At 41.8% G+C, this 16,361-nt stretch overlaps 1 protein-coding gene across 6 annotated transcripts in view; it reads left to right on the forward strand.

Annotated features, from left to right (window-relative positions):
- RAD51B (RAD51 paralog B) overlaps window positions 1–16,361 on the forward strand; it is a 466,503-nt gene that overhangs the window by 406,426 nt on the left and 43,716 nt on the right. For 3 of the 6 annotated variants that reach the window (XR_004080584.2, XR_004080583.2, XM_031049033.2), the window contains exon 11: window positions 6,647–6,688. The exons of 1 other annotated variant lie outside the window; for it this stretch is intronic. Coding sequence is in view for 1 of the 5 variants with exons in the window: in XM_031049033.2 (XP_030904893.1) it covers window positions 6,647–6,688 (42 nt within the window). In the remaining 4 variants the exon portion in view is untranslated. Of the gene's footprint in view, window positions 1–6,646; window positions 6,689–8,095; window positions 8,320–16,361 lie in introns of all 6 variants that reach the window. 2 more of the 6 variants (XR_004080586.2, XR_004080587.2) reach the window with 2 other exon arrangements.

Genomic DNA, 16,361 nt, shown 5'->3' on the forward strand with positions numbered 1-16,361 from the left:
CAAACCTGTCAGAGGGAAGAATCCCTGTTGTAATGTTGGAAGAGACCATGTGAGTGATTGACTATACCACCTCCCTGCTTCTAGATCTTGCATTGCAAGATGCTGGCTCTGGTCAATCTGGTACCAACTTCAAAAGGAAGCCACAGATACATGATGAAAGTAAAGCTGAAAAACCTCTGTTTTTGCAGATTGCTGCAAAAATATACCTCTTTCATCAACAAACACAACTCCAAAATACAACCTCCCACCTTTTATTTACTCAAAGTAAGGAGTGTGGTGACCAGGCCACCTATAAAGAATGGCCTTAGGCATGCTTCAGGGCACATAACAGTTTGTAACTTACATTCCTGACTCGGTACCTGACTATATGGCTCTGTGAAAATGATTGCAAAGGGATTGCAAATCCCTGTTTGGATCGCTACCTAAGTAGAGAGCAGATGATTGTAGTTTATGCTATACAATAATATGACTTCAAATCCTGCACAAAATTAAAGCTTACATTTGCATGGTAATGTCATATAATAAAAATGTCATACAATAGAAGCTGGTAATGTCATATAATTCTCTAATTTGCACACATTTGATACCACAGATGTGCAATGTTTTCAAACCACAGCTTATGAGCAGATGTGATTTACACAGCAATGTAAATCACAGCTTCCTAAAGCTAGTTAAAAGGTGTAAACTCAAACAACATGAGATTTACCCTAATTTGTTTAAGAGAGACTTTGAAAAGCTTTTTATATGTATTTTTTTAAAGTAATGCAAAATGATTGTTTATGCATATTTACATCGAATGAAAAGTAAGAATCTTGTGAGTCATGACTCAAGTATGAAAAATTCTGCTTCAGTTTATCTTTATAAGCTATGTTCATCCTTTGTCTTTCCAAATGTCAGGTGAGGCAAGGTGTGCTCCTCAACAGGCACACAAGTGTACGCTCCCTGGTTTGTGGTCAGAGCTAGCACTAAGTCATAGGGACTGTCTGTTACTCTCACAGCAGATGACTTTCACTTCTACATGTCCCAGTCTACTGGTTCTCCACATCATACGACATTCTGTGCAATAGCAATAGTCATGATGTGGGATTATAAAGGCCATTTCTAATGGTTATTGATATCTACATACTTTTAAAATCATATACTGATATGTATGACTGAATGGAAATTATTTGTTTACAAGAACAAGATAAACTTCGCGCATTTCCTTTTATGAGTACCACAGTATATGATAATATTTCCTATACTAGTGTTGTAGGGATGTATTAATATAAATCGCACTAGTATCAAATACATCAGGCTGTGTAGTAAATAATAACCACCGATAGAATGAATTATACCTGACAAGTGTTTGGGTAGCAATTGGTATTTCTCTATTTACCTACCTGGTTATCCTAGGAATTTGTATGGTTCTGTAGACATGGTATCTGAGTGTCTCCAAACCTCGAACCTTTGATGTGCCTATTCTCTGCACACAGATCTGATGCCTATTAGTACAATTATCCCTGTTTAGGTGTGCCACTGAAGTCCTAAGGTGAGAATGACTAAGCCAGAATAACCTCAGAAGTCTATGACCTCTTGATTCATCTGGTGGCTGTGAAGAATTTATCTCTTGCATAGATGGGAAGCTGAGTCATAAAGATCTAAAGTTACGTGTCCATAAACACATAGATAGCAACAGAGATGGAATCAGAAAACTCATGGTGTACAGATCCTCAATCACTGGCTGGGAACATTAAGTTAGTCTCTCTTGTCTTCAGTGAACTGATCATATTTGGTAAAATAGCTAGCAATTGTTGCTCTGTGATGTGCAATGCTTCTATAATGTGCGTGAAGAGGGCTCAGCAAATAATTGCTTATAAAAAGGTAAATTAAGTAGGGAACAGGGCAGTTGTTTAGTACATTGACAAATGAATGTACCAGCCCTTCTACTAAACTGCTGCCTGTATTTGGGCAATTACTTCATGACCACAAGCTGCCATTTCCCCAGTTTAGGGACAATAACACACACAGAGTTCCAGACACAAAAATTACCATACAGTGCTGCTCCACTTCTCATACAAGAAAATGGAATAGTAAAGGGAAGGATCAAGGAGAATAATAAATTTTCCTATTTAGTTGAATGAAATTTCTATGATACAAATTAGAAATCTCACTCTTAAACCAACAGTGGCTGGTAAGAACATTATAGTTTTAAATTTGATGTTGCCAGTGGACATATTGATGCAGGGATGCTGTGCTAGGGAGGGTGTAGATGTTGCTGTTCTGGTTTAGGGTTGCTGCACCCCTTGCCAATCCGCACTGGACAGAGCCCTCTGGGTCTTTCTTAGAGCCGGTTTTCCTTTCCTTCACATACTGTGTAGGACTCTGGAATTAGGCAGCAGAGATACAACTTCACTTTCAGAGCAAAACTGACTATGAAAGGGTTAACCTGAGTAATGGCAACGCTTCAGTAAAATTGAGGGAGGTGAAACTTAATTCCCAGGTCTTAATAAAATGCAGGTGTTTTATTGTTAGGTTAAAAACTCCTCCTCTTAAGACTCCAGCAAGCATTTAAAAGCAAGGAAAAAATGTGCTATTGAAGAAGAAACTTGGAAAGGCAACAACAGGCCAGGCAAAGCATTCACAGAGAATGCAGCATTCACTGACTAAGGTCTACCTTAAAGTTCACTGAGGGAGAGCGAAATATAAATACATTGTTCATATTAAATGAACAACACCTCTTACAACTTGCAACTGGCCTCCGAGATATTATGCCTGAGTTTAACTTTTGACATTCTCCTTTCCACCATCATGACTTTGCTGTCTTTCCAGCTCCCTACAGAGCATTTACACTCTCATTTTTCAACCTTTCTGTCTTCTTATTTCCTAGTCTGTTTGGGGACTCAACAGGGTGACAGGCAGCATGAGCATTCCAGCTGCAGTGCACAGATAGCTCTGCTATGCTTGGGGCTGCTTTTCTGTCAGGAATGGGACATTTTTTTAAAAACAAACAAGCAAACAACCCCACACACACACTTTAGAACTAGTTAGTAAAAATATGTTGTAAAGAAATCACTAATCACTGTTTTCTCACTTTCCTTCCATATCCCAAGGAAGCAGAAAAATGGGGGGCTGAGGGAAAGTTGGGATATGGACATTTTATGGTAAATTGCACTTGTTATGTCCCAGGGTCAAGGGGTTGCACTGAACTTTGAGCTTTAGCTTCAAGCCCGTTATGTATTTGGAGAATAAAAGAAGTTATGACATATTAAAGGGAAGTGGAACATGAAAAGCCAGAGAAGTCTAAATGCACTTATGGTGGCCAAAGGCCTAATATTACTGCACCATCATCCCCATGGGCCTTAAGTGCCACAGAGATGGGCTGGGTATTTTTGGTACCTGTATAGTGAAAATAGTTAACTAACTGTCATCCATAAAACCTCGTCCTGGGAGAAAGTTGGACATCAATTTCCCTGGCCTTAGCCTTGGTAATGCAAATCAGCTGTCACTACTAGAGAAGGACAAAAATAGTTCATGGAGTACCAGACAGGATGGGAAGCAAAAGGGTAACTTGGGTTTTGAGGCCATGGTTTCACAACTGCAGTTTAGTTGGAGAAAGAGAAGCAACAAAGATGGTCAATATGCTAATAATTTCATTTAGAAGACTGACAAGTGAGGTCCAAATAGTCCTAAGCAAAAGAATATAAATGACATTCTGAATAGTCTGAGACAGTGAATAACAATGAAACTGATGGAGCCGTTGAGCTTACAAACATGAGTATATGCCAGTTCTCGTTTATATGGAGTAGAGCACTCAGGGTAGCTTGAGTAAATAATTCAAAAAAACAAAGAACAAAAATAGAACCTCTCCATAATCAGAGCAGGAAACCTGAAAAAGCCTGGGCTGTTTGCCCTCTGTGCACCATTGCACTGTATCCATGCTACAGCCGCTGTAGTGAACCATCCAAACTGATGAGCTGGAATGCAGGCATCAGGCAGACATGCCAAAGGTGGAGGAGGAGGGTAAAATGTAGATGCAAGCTCTTCACATACCTCTGTGACTCTCAGCCATCACCAAAATGAGGTGTATTTTTAAGAATCATCATGTGAAGATGTAGTGGAAATGCAGACAGCAGATTAAGAGAGGGACAAGTAGTAGAAATCCTCATTACAAGTATCTCAAAAATCCCTGTGGGAGGTTTTATGTTGTCCCAAATGTGGTCAGGATCAGGCCCTTGAGGAAAGAAGAAGTCCCCGTCAGCATTTGTTAGCTGCTCCCAATTTTAGATCTTCCACGGCCTTGTCCTTTCCTCCTTCACTTTGTAAGGCTGCTTTTCATCCCACTCCTACTCTCCTTCACAGCTGCCATTTCCTGTTACTAGTGTCAGCAGTTCTCAGTCTTTTCAGACAACCTTGCTGTCATTTGTGCCTAGCTACGTGAGGGAAACAACCCATGCTTTCTGTTCCCTCCTGAAAGTCACAGGAGCTCAAGCTCCAGCAAAGCGAGGCCCCTGCTCAGCGCAACCTCTGCCCAAATCCAGCACGTAATACTGTAAAAACTGGCAATGCCTCTGGTCTCAGCACAGGGAAATAGCCAGGATCAAAGTTAGAAGCATGGTTTCTTTATTCTTTCATCAAACTGGCCTTTGTTTTTTCTTTCCAGTCCTACAGTTATTCTTTTCTGATGTATGTTATCTCTGAGAGTCACTGGGAAGTATTGGATGGATTGGCAACTATTAGGCCTTATGGTTATCCTTGCAGATACTGCTAACTCTGCCATGTCATACAGGAAACATTCTTCCTCTAAATAAACTCACTACTCTCTGTGCTGTCTTGTGTTTTACTTAAAGAACTGATGACCTTTGCATCCTGTTTCTTATTCCTCCATCTTTGCGTGATGAAAGTTCCCCTTCCAAATTTCATTTCCCTCACGTATTTTAAATCTCTGAAATGAAAACAAAGGTCTTCTTCAGCTTCTGTACATTTAAATGATGTACTTAACTACTTGTAAAAGAAGCAAAGATCCCCATTTTTAAAAGTAATAAATAGGTAGCACCAAGACTGAGATTGTGCCAATGGCAAAGAGAACAGAAAAGATTAACTTCAGAATATTGAAGAAAACCTTTGCTTTTGTGCTGCTCTCCCTGTAGCATCTTAGTGTATTTTAAGAAATGGTTGAGAGTATTTTTACCCTTAACCTTATTCTCCAATTTTTCAAAGTGGAGTAAAAAATGTCTACCCTAATTGATTTGTTATTTCTTCTAGCCTAGCCTGTAAGGTTTCAGAGTTACCTCTCACAGGTGATCTGTAGCTTTTTTAATGGGAATGAAATACCTGAAGAGCTTACATGCAGGGCAGCAGAACCCAATGGTCTTCATTCACAAAGGGTTAGAAATGGACTTAAAGGGCAGTGGTGAAGATGCCTCCACCCAGGCTAGGGCTCAGAAAGGATAGGTGCAAGTGAGCACAAAATTGTTTGCTTTCCCTTTTCCTTGCATTACTGTGGGATACTCACAGACATTTAATTATAGCTATTGTATGCATGCTTAAGTTGGAGATATCTGTGATTCCTTGAAACCATTACACAGGAGCACCAAATACAAGGGACACACTGAAGGAAAATACAAATGAATTGGAAAAGCATAGCAACCAGAGAATACATTTCCCATAATACAACAGTCAAAGGTCATGAGATCACAGATGCTCAGTTGCTCATGCATATCTTCTATTCTCTCCACTTGCATGCTTGCTCCAGGGAGGGCAAAGATTTAATGAGGATGGGGCTAGCTTTAGCAGTTCTCACCCTTCCTCACACCCTGCATCTGAAAGAGCATTGAAAGCCTCTTTGAAGTTGCAGTAGACACACATTGAACTGTCCCAGTGCACACATACAATCTGGGGTTTTCTCATCAGGTACAAAAATACAAGGTGACTGTTCTCTTCCGGCTGCCCTGGATGTGAACAAAGCTGTTGAATCAAAGACTTATTGAATTTAGTGGTGGAAAGAAGTTTCTCCATGGCATCTGTCTTTTCAACCTGCAGCAGTGGCCCTTCTTAGAGTCTCACAGTTTCTATTAGTCAGTTCATTTTTCCTGGCTCTTTAAAAAGAAATCCTGTTCAGACAAAACAGCACACTATTTATGGGAAGCTTGGCAGGGTCAAGAAGTGGCTGTAAACCCAATCTTCAGTTAAAGCATATAGTATCTGTTCTGGCGTAGATACTGTTAGAACTCAGCAATCTCTGATTTGCTAGCAAAGTCTTGAAGATGATTTCAGAGTCAGATTTTTTACACTTGGTGACACTGTTATCACTTGTCATTAGCAGAGCTAACTTACTTGCTCCAAGTCCCACTTAATCTGTCCAGCTCACTACCCACAGCTTCTGACCTACTTAGTCATTTCCTGTCTTTGATTTTTGCCTTAAAGCCTCTTTTCTATGTTGGCCGGTGGCTGCTACTTAATCAGACTTCCATGGACTGCCATTAATGTCAAGTACAACTCCTCTCACCATAATACCCACCCTTCTGAGTGCGAGAAAACTGATTTACAGCTAGCAGGCTGCCTCTTCTCTTATGCTCAAAGTTCATCTTTGCTTTGTTTTTCTTCCTGTATGAGTCACTCCTTCCCCCTCACTGAGACACTGTACTATACTTTCTGTTCCCTTCAGTCTGTCAGAAGCTGCTGTGCACGCCTTTACTGCAAAGATCTGGTGAGTATCATCGTGTGTGCCCCACTGCCATTTGCAGATTCGGAAAAAGCTGAACACAAAGAAACTGAGCTGGCCACAGGCTTCTACAGAAAGTCATCTAGTTTAATATGCTTTTGCCTCTGACCAGAAATGATGACCTACTCTGTTCCTTTACGCTTTTCTTAAGAGCTACTTATGCAAAACACAGCCATTTAGTCTACTTTCTCAAGCCTAGCATCTCCCCCCCTACTTCATGGCACCTGTTAACTCTACAAATGGTGTAAAGTGGGTACCAACTTAAGGACTTTCTCACTGGGTCACTCATGCTACAGTAACATGCCTTTGAAATAGACTTCTTCATCCAGTTTCCTGCTATTGCCATAATCCAATCTAAAGATGTTAGTCCAGTAGCATGGTGACTTTTGCATGCACAGGGGCACTCCTGAGCTGGTGAGGTCTGATGTTTTTCGAGCTTCTTTCACTGGCACAGAGTTCAAAGATGGCCTTATGCTCTTTGAATGTCAGATACAAAACATTCGATGGCAATGGCAGCTGTGTGTAACACGTAGATTTGTTCAGTTTCTCCTTACATGTGTGCTTTCTCCCAGGTCCTTTTTTTAATATACCCAGTTCTGCTATTCCATCTTCTTCCTGCTTCTGTGCTCATCCGCACTCATACTCTTTTGGGTTTTGTCACTGTTGTTAACATATGGATGTTATATGATCCCTCACTGAGTGCAGCCTTGTCCTCTTAATAAGTAGAAAATACCATACATTCGGGAAGGAGGAATTAGCCACAGGCCATTCTCATTAAGCCTCTCTTTCAACTTAAATCAGTTTAAATTGTATTTTTGAACTGCAGTCACTATGCGGCATTGTAAGTTGAAAACAACCACTTGAGCCCTTTCCAGAGAGGCTTTGAGTGGCCCTGATACTAGGCACGGAGGGGAGATAAGCAGCACATTAAAGTTGTAGTATCGCTGTAGCTGAGGGCAAAGAGTGCATGGAAACATACCCTCCCTCTGGCACTGCCTGGCTCTGGATGAGGGGAGAGGAACAAGCCAAGCAGCTTGGGTTCACACACGCAGTGGGAGCCAGTGGCCTCTCAGCTGATGACAGATTAGACTCAGGGCCTGGTTAGTGGGAAGACTGTGATTAGACCTTAGCAGCATCTGTCTCTAGCACTAAAGGAATTACTGCTGCAGGCTGTGATTTTCTCAGTAAACTGTAATTATACCAGGAACCTCATTCCTGCCATTTTTCTCAACAACTTAAGTGCAAAAAAAAGATGTGGGTGAGGGTGCAGGGAAGCAGAAACTGTGAAAGAAGCAGGGAAAAGATACCTGTTTATTTTTGCTCAGCTCATTCCAATTATTTTCTCTCAGTTTCTTAGATTCATATGAATTGCACACTATTTTTTTCCTAAAGGTCAGTGCCAAGGTTTAACTCCCTGAAGCTGTTCTGCCATTCACCTGAAGCTGATAGGATACATCCTCTCTGTTCACTTATGCCCCATGGCATCTTAGATGAGTGCTTGCAGAAGATGCCAAACCAACCTATACTCTGGCTGTGCCCTCTCCCTCCTCCCATAGGAGCAGCGGTGTGGGGTGGGGGACCCCAATCACAACTGTTCCCAGGACACCCTTGAGAAGGTATGGCCGGGGCAAAAGTGTGCAATATTGGAGGTTGGGCAGGGTGAGTTTGAGCCTTACTCCCAAAGGCCCTGTGTAGACCAGGATTTAAGAGTTTGAACTTTAAATGTGTTATAGTAGTAACTATACAGTTACATATACATATAGTTGCATATAGTAACTCTCTGCTTTAAAAGATGTAGAAAAGGCAGTGTAAGTTTGAGCTCCCAGTAACACCTGGTAGTTTTGCCAAAGTAACAATGTTAAAAAAGAGGAAGATTTCTTCCCAAGATTTCTCTACCAGAAAAAAACCTTTTTGTTTGTGCAGTTGTAACTCCATAGAAGCCCATTTGCCATTAGTGTTTTCTTTTATCAGAATATAAGAAAAAAACAGGTTGGGTTTGTGGGGGGGTTTGGGTTTTTTTGTTTGTTTGTTTGCTTGCTTGCTTTTATTATTATTTGTATCTAGGAGAGGAAGAGAAATACCTAAGAGTAGAGTTTGCCAACACAGCTTCACTGTCTAATACTTAAAATGCAGGCAAAGTCAAAATAATTCAAACTAATCTATGTGCTCCTTTCTTAACTTTCCTCGGGGCTTTAATGCGACTGTTTCATATACTTTAAGGCAAGAGTGTCTTGTCTATGTTAAATGATTTTACATCAACATTATACTCATCTAGAAGAAAGCAGAATTGCTCCTTACGAGTACGTATGCCCTCCGTCCTGCAGCATGTCTGGCAGCACAGCCAGGGATGAGTGTGGCAGTGGAAACTCGACCCCTGGGGCTGAATGCACCCAGAGGCAGTATGTTGGCAAGGAGATCCCAGTCTCCAGAGCCAAGTCTCTACAGATACTGGTGGGAAAGACACACATCTGGAGTTGGCTGGAACTGGCACAAATTGCTGCAGACAAAGAGGAGAGAAAGGAAGGGTTATAAGGAAAGTGGAAAGAACACTTCTTACACATTTCGCTTTCTTTTCCATCTGCTTGTGTGATGTTGCTGTGAGCTGTTAAACAGCTGCAGTGCTCTGCCCCAGAAGGGACTGTGTTTCAGTAGAGATGGAGAATGATTCCTACTACTAAGTGCTTTGGGAGCCCTCTAGAATGAAAGGGGCAATAGGAATAATGTTTCTCTGACTTTTGCTAAATACACTTGGGACTGCACCACCTGAGGCAGTAGTCAGTGATGCTGTTCTTGCTTCTCAGACCTGAAGCCCCTGGCAGGCAGTGGGTATTGCTGGGTGTTTCTGACTCATCCTTTGCACAGGAGGTGAATCTCTCTTGTCCGTTGCCTCCCAGGCAGAACCTCCCAGCTCTCCCATGCTGGTTCAAGGAGAGCAGATTACTCAAGCAAAAGGTGTTTGCAGACTGCGAGACTTTGTAGCTTGGGGAGATAAGCGTAGTGAAGGAGGACGAGGAGGAGGAGTGAATGTATTGTGATTGCCAAGGACGGAGCAGAAGAGCATTTTTTTTGCATCCATTCAGACGCTCAGCTATTTCCTGCGTTGTTCCTGCAGTCAGCATGCTCCACCTGCTTTTACTTAACCATTTCCTGTTTATGGCTTCCAAAAACTTTCTGGTGAAATCACTGATCTGCCACAAGATCAATCTTACAGTCCCTTTTGGGCAGGCTTCACTGACTTCTTTTCCTCTCTCTTCAGTACACAGACATTTCAGCGCAAGGATCTGTGTGTTGTGTGTGCATGCAGTCAGTAGTTGCAGCAGGAAAGTATGTGCTTCCTCAGTATTCTTTATGTCTCCATATGCCCTTTTTTTGCTTCTAATGCTTGCTGCTTGGACAATGAAACAAGCAGTAGCACTGAAGGCACTTTCCCCTTTCTGTAGAACAGAGGGCTCCAGATATTTAGGAAAAAGACTCTTCCCTTTACTTTCAAGCTATTAAGAGCTCTCCCACAAACAAGGAATTTGTTCCTTGAATAGCTTGCCCAAGCTTCAGATTATTTTCAGGCTTTGAGAACAGCAAGGCAATTTGTTCTAATCTGTGGTTCAGTTTCTCAAATCTGAATGGCAAGGTGTGAGGAGCAGGAAGGATCAACCAAAGAAAAATAAATCTCTTCCTTGAAGTGTAGATGGCTCCCAAGAGTCCCTATCTCACACTTAGTCACACGTCTTGTAGAAATCACTAGAAAAGCATGCATGGTTCAAGTCTCCTCTCCTTAGCCGTACTATAGATAACACTTCAGCCACCACTGAAATAAAACTTATTTGTCACTGCCTTTGCTGTTTGTTTACTTTTTTATTTCTCCTCTGGAGCAGTGAAAATAGATTCTTCAGTTTCCTCCCTGATTCTCATGCTCTTGCACAGTGCTGCAATGTTTGGGTTGCGGTGAGCACTGCGGGGGAATGTTCCCTTCTTAAAATAAATCCTGGAAACATTTCTGTTGGAATCAGGGTTTGTAGAAGTTGGGGTTTTTTGGTTTTGTTTTTAGTAAGAAGAATGTTTGGTCAACTTTGACCTGACACCATATCCCTTTAAAGGGAACAGGGTTGTGGTGCATGTCGGTATAGATATACTGACATGTATATATGTATGTGTGCATGTGTGTGAGTGTCATAACAGGATACATGACAGCTATACCAGTATAACTGAGCACTGAAATCATCCTCTAAGAACGCTGGATATGTCGGCCCTGTCTCCAGCAGACAGATCTGCAAATTCCTTAACTAGGCCTACTGAAAGTTAGCATAAGCCAGGATGCTTAGTCTGCTGACTTAGGCATGGGAGGCACAGGTCTATAAGCATTCACTGGCACTGTCGCTAAGCTATTTCACACTCCTGCAATTATGTTGATGGGCTCACACTCACAAACATTTCTAAGTATTTGAAGAATAACACTAGACAGCCCACATTTTAACTGTAACATAAATACGCACAGGTAGTGCTTCAGTATGGTCTGGGCATTGCCGATGTCCAGGCAGCTGTCTGCTGTGGGCATAGTACAACCCCACTTAGATCAGTTTGCTGAAGTATCCTTCAAGCTGCCTGTGAGCTGCTTTTGAACTTTCTTTTTAATCAGGAAAAGGAAGCAGTTGTTTTCTGCATAGATGTGTCTTTCAGATTGGCCCAAGTATGTAAAATGGTTATTTTGGGTCACATCCAACCCAATTCATTCAATAGTTTGTGTCAGGGTACTTGTCACCAGTGGCATTTGCCCAGGGTGAGTCACACCCACCCAGGCAATCATCTGAGAAAGCTCTCAACTCTTTTTCATTTTACAGGGTACAGCCCAGTAAATTCATTACTGTATTGTACCACACAGCCCTTCCTACAGCAGCGGCTTTTCTTCTAACCAGTGTTCAGCCAGAGAGGCAGCTACTTCCAGAAAAGGCTCTCTGGTTCAGTGCCCGTCTTTGTTTTCCAGATGTTTCTTTTGCCACGCTGCTTTCCAGTTACACTGCAAATGTGGGTGTACTCAAGATATTTTTTCCTCCTGCCTCCACCCCAAAAATGGAGGAAAGCTGAATGATATGAAAGTGTAGCAAGAATGAGACCCTCGAGGAAAATGGCAGGGAGGTGTAGAGGACCGCGCAGGACTCTTTCCAGGAAATGGGTAGAAGGTTCATCACATGAGTCACTGAAAACTTAGATGACTAAATTCTTGAAGAATAAACTGTAAGGAATATGATACTGGACAGGACAGTTGCAGGGAGGGAGAAGAAAACTTAAATAGCTCTTGTTTGGTTTTTTGTTCATGTTTCATTCCTGAGGAAATTGCTGCATGGCTGGTCAGGGACGGGGGCAGCGTGCAGGCACTGCCAGCCTGTGCAGAAGCAGCAGAAGAGGCTGCTGGGGTCCACAGTTTCACTGCTCCTGGCCCCAGTGCTCCTGCCAGAGGGGATCAGGAGCACCCCATGGCCAAGTGAATAAATAAGACAGGGTCACTAGTGCACATATGCCATTTGAAACAATTTGCATCTTTTTAGTATATCAACAGCTATGCGACCAAGAGGAAGTGAAGGTATTGAAACTGTGATTCTAAGCTCCTTTTAAAACCTTTTCTTCCTCTGCCTGCTCCAACCAGTAAACCAAGTTTTATCAATAAAATTGGCCCAAAGCTCTGAATTTGGGTTTCAGAGAAGGTCTTAAGATTTTAGATGCCAGTAACAACAGAAGCAGTCAGACTCCCTCCACAGCTACCTCCAGAGGAGCTAAACCAGCATTAGCAGTGGCAGAAAATGTTTGCAGTAGTATTTGAGTGTGGAGAAACCCCAATGTTCCAGCATGCCACTGCCAGTTCCCATTTTGGTGAGTTTGACCCAGAGCATTTAACATTTCAACATCAGTTCTGTGTCTCATAATGCTGTTTACATAATGACCGCTCATTTGGTTCCCATTAAAATCATGGTATTTCTTCTGCAAACCATTGCTTGTAAAAATCAAGCCACCCAGTTTTTCATTAGATTGTAATACAGGAAATAAACAGTCTGTCTGTAGGATGCACACTATAATTCTTAAGCAGAGAACAGGGGCCTTTTTTCCCATCTTGGACGTACCAAGTTCAGAAGAATGAGAAAGATCTGTTGAGGGTTGCTGGATCTATCTCCTACAAAAACACAATGTAGTTGCTCCCCGGCAGATGTTTCTCAGATGCTGTATTGATAAAAAGAGTCTACAGTTCTTCACAGTCAGAGCAACAAGAATCATCTTAAGATCGTAGAACTGGCAGGTGTGGCTCTCACAGGTCCTCCCAGCGCCACTGCCTTTCGAGGCAGCACACAGCGGTTCCTTGTATTAAATATACCTGCACTTTGAAGTATTCCGTTTCAAATGTCTCAAACAATGGGGGTTTCACCACTTCCTGTGGGAGCCTGCTCTGCAGCCTAACTTGTTCCACCATCTGGAGCATTTTCCTGAGTGTCTGCCTGCTTTTAACTTTCTTCTAATTGTTTACCCACTATTTCTTCTTAAAGGCAGCTCACCAAAACGTTCTGTTGTGTGAAATCCACATTACGTGATGCTTTTTTATTTTTCATGAGGGTCAAGAAAACCTTGAAAGATTGATGGTGGCTTCTTCTCTTTGCTTTTTCTTCCTCAGAAATAATAATAAGTAATTAATAATGTATTACTGCTTTTCTAGCCATTCATCTCAGCTGTTTACAAGGAAGGTCAACATTGTTGTACTCTTTTTACAGATGGGAAAAGATGAAGCATGAGGGCAGGAAACAACTTGCCCAGGATCATTCAATGTGCACATGGCAATACTTGGATTTTTAACCAGATCTCCATAACAGTGCCCTACTTTTATTTTTTAACTCCTTCTTTTCTTTTCGGCCCAGTCAGTTCCCCTTGGCTTTGTTGGAGTCCTTAGGAAGAACAAGCTTTCCATGAGCTTTATTCAGCATTGTCATACTGTAACTGAAGGGTCAGCTTGTTGAATATTTAAGTTACTATCTTTCTGATGTGTTGGTTAGGCATCCTAATTAAGTAGTGATAAATAAAACCAACAAAACATTTTAGAAGACTGATTCAGTCCCTAGGGCCTCCAAGCTGAATTTCCTTCAGCAAGCATGTGTTTTCCTGGTTGCAGATTGTCCAGATTGAACACAATTTATATCTAGCACATTCTTATCAGTGCATTGCAGGGAGATTTCCTTCCTCCTCAGTGCCACCATGCTTGCTTCACCTGTCGTATTTCCCTTAGCTGTGGTTTTTTGTAAGTGTGTTTCTGAGAATCTGGATAGTTGCTGAATTATAAATCTTCCAATCTGGAACAATCACACCGCAATCTGTACAACAGGATGCACTTGGTAAGAGAGAGGGATCAAGCACTGAACAGGCTCACCTGGGTATCAGAAGTAGTCTGGCCTCCATGGGCTGCTAGCAGGCAGGTGGTTTCTCCTACCTGCCCTAAAGCTTCTGCCTGTCCAACTTCTCATTTCGGTGGATATCTTTACTGGGACTAGATCCACCTGAGCACATGGTAAGACAAATTTAGTTCCTCTGCTCCCCAGGGGAATGACCAGGGAAGGCAGCCAGAGCAATATGCTTGCAGTCTGATCACAGGTGTCTCGTAACTGCCCCGCACTGATCAGATACTGAACTGACAGCCACCCATTGTGTGCGAGGTCCAGACTCTGCATGGATTGAGAAATGTGACATTAAAACTCTGTGTAGGCTAGAACTGTATCTGAGGGACAGCACATAGATCTTCCTGGCTGCTGACCATGTTCTAAGTATATCAGTAAGTGAAACCCTTGCCAGCTGTGTTATTCCCCCCACTGCTCTTTCAGGCCTGCTTTATTCCAGATATCATTGAGCCAAAAGCTGCAAGACTGCTGTAGATCACTAAGCACACTGTCTGTGCTTTCAGATTGAGTTTGAGAAATTACCAGCAGTGTCATGGTTATGCATCCTGGCCATGTGAAGAGAGGAAGCTAAGAAGCAACAATAGATTACATAAAGCAGGGAAATCCCCCTCAAACTTCTCCAAGACTATCTCAAACTGAAGTTGATTTGCATATGTACACTACAAATAACTTTGCAGTGGCTTTTAGCCCCATGAAAAGGTTATATGTGTTTGCCTTTGATCATTTAGGCCAGTTCCACCAGTTTCAACTAAGCTTCCTTATACAAACCCTGTTCGGTGGAAAATGGACCTAGTGAAAACCAGAAAAAAGCTGTAGTATCTTGTAACTGAAACCTATGGCCAGCTTCTTTACAAAATCTGAGGTTCAAATGGCCTGAATTCCTGAGTGATGCTGTTTAAAAAGCAGTGGTGTTAAACAGACTTCCAAAGTTCCTGTGATTTTTTTAAACATCATGATTTAATAAAAAGAAAATAAGCAAGCAAGAAAGGGATAGCATATTGAAAATGCATATTTACTGGGTTATCTCAGGCTCAGAAACGTGACATTACAAAAACCTTTTACAGTATCTTTAATGCACTAAGAATGACAATGTTTATAAACCTAGTACATCATGACTACAGAATGCCTAAATTCTTCCTGAAGACATACATTTTCTTTTCCCTTGCAGAGAGAGTGGGCTTTTGGAGTTTGGGGGTTTTGTTTGCTTGTTTCAGTAGGATAGGAATATAAAGTTTCCAAAGGCTTGCTAAGAGCTGTTTCCTTGGAAAGAATTTGCTCACCAACTCCCTTTCCTAGCTTTCTATTGAAACAAGTTCTCATACACATTTTCTGCCAACCCTCTCACAAAACTAGACAGGTCATAGACAACTGCACTGATTCTTTAGGCTCTCCCAGAAAATTCAAAAAAAGGATTTCCTGTACATTTTCTGCATTGTCAAGCCAACTTTACACTAGAATTAACTATAGTTGGCAGTACATTCCGAATCTGTTTTAAACAGTCTTAGAAGTGCTTTTGTCAGTATAGCGTATTTCCCTTGAGGAATTCATCAAAGGCACACTGGCAAAAGTGGGGTTTGTTCTACCTACATTAGGGTTATCATCGTTGTCAGTATAGGTACCAGGACAGCTGTATGAGCAACTCTTTTCTAGTGTAGTTGCTTTTCATATAGTTAACAAATAGAGCTAGAGAGGAAAACTGAGATGCAGCTTCCCTTGACAACCTGTGTAAGCCTTGTGTTTCTTCTACAGTATCACCTCTGTTAATATTAATAATGTCATGGCCTGTTGCAGTGGAATGCAACTGCCTTTCACCCTTCTCCTTTCAGCTTTATTGACTTTCTTCAAAGCTTTGGTAGAGAACAATAGGAATCATGCCAGGAACGAACTGGCTCCTTTGCAGAGTCCTTCAGGCAGCTGCGGTTTCCCTATGTTATAATGGAGCTGGTCTCAATGAGTCAGCTGTAGAGATAGAAGGAGAATTACATATTTGTATAGGCGTGGGACACCTTGCAGTGCAGCTAATAGTAGCAAACATAAGGACATGACATGATCTGACAGATGATTCACTGGTACCCTGGATATTTTAGTCCTGATAACTGCGTATTTCTTCAGTCTGTGTTCTTTTCATCACCTTGCAGGCTGATCAGGAAGGCTTTAATTTTGTTTTTTATTATCTTCCCTCACAAATAACAGTCAATTTTCTACATAAGGGGTCCAATCACAATTATATAATA

Source organism: Melopsittacus undulatus, chromosome 4 (assembly GCF_012275295.1).
Source record: "Melopsittacus undulatus isolate bMelUnd1 chromosome 4, bMelUnd1.mat.Z, whole genome shotgun sequence".
NCBI lineage: Eukaryota > Metazoa > Chordata > Aves > Psittaciformes > Psittaculidae > Melopsittacus > Melopsittacus undulatus.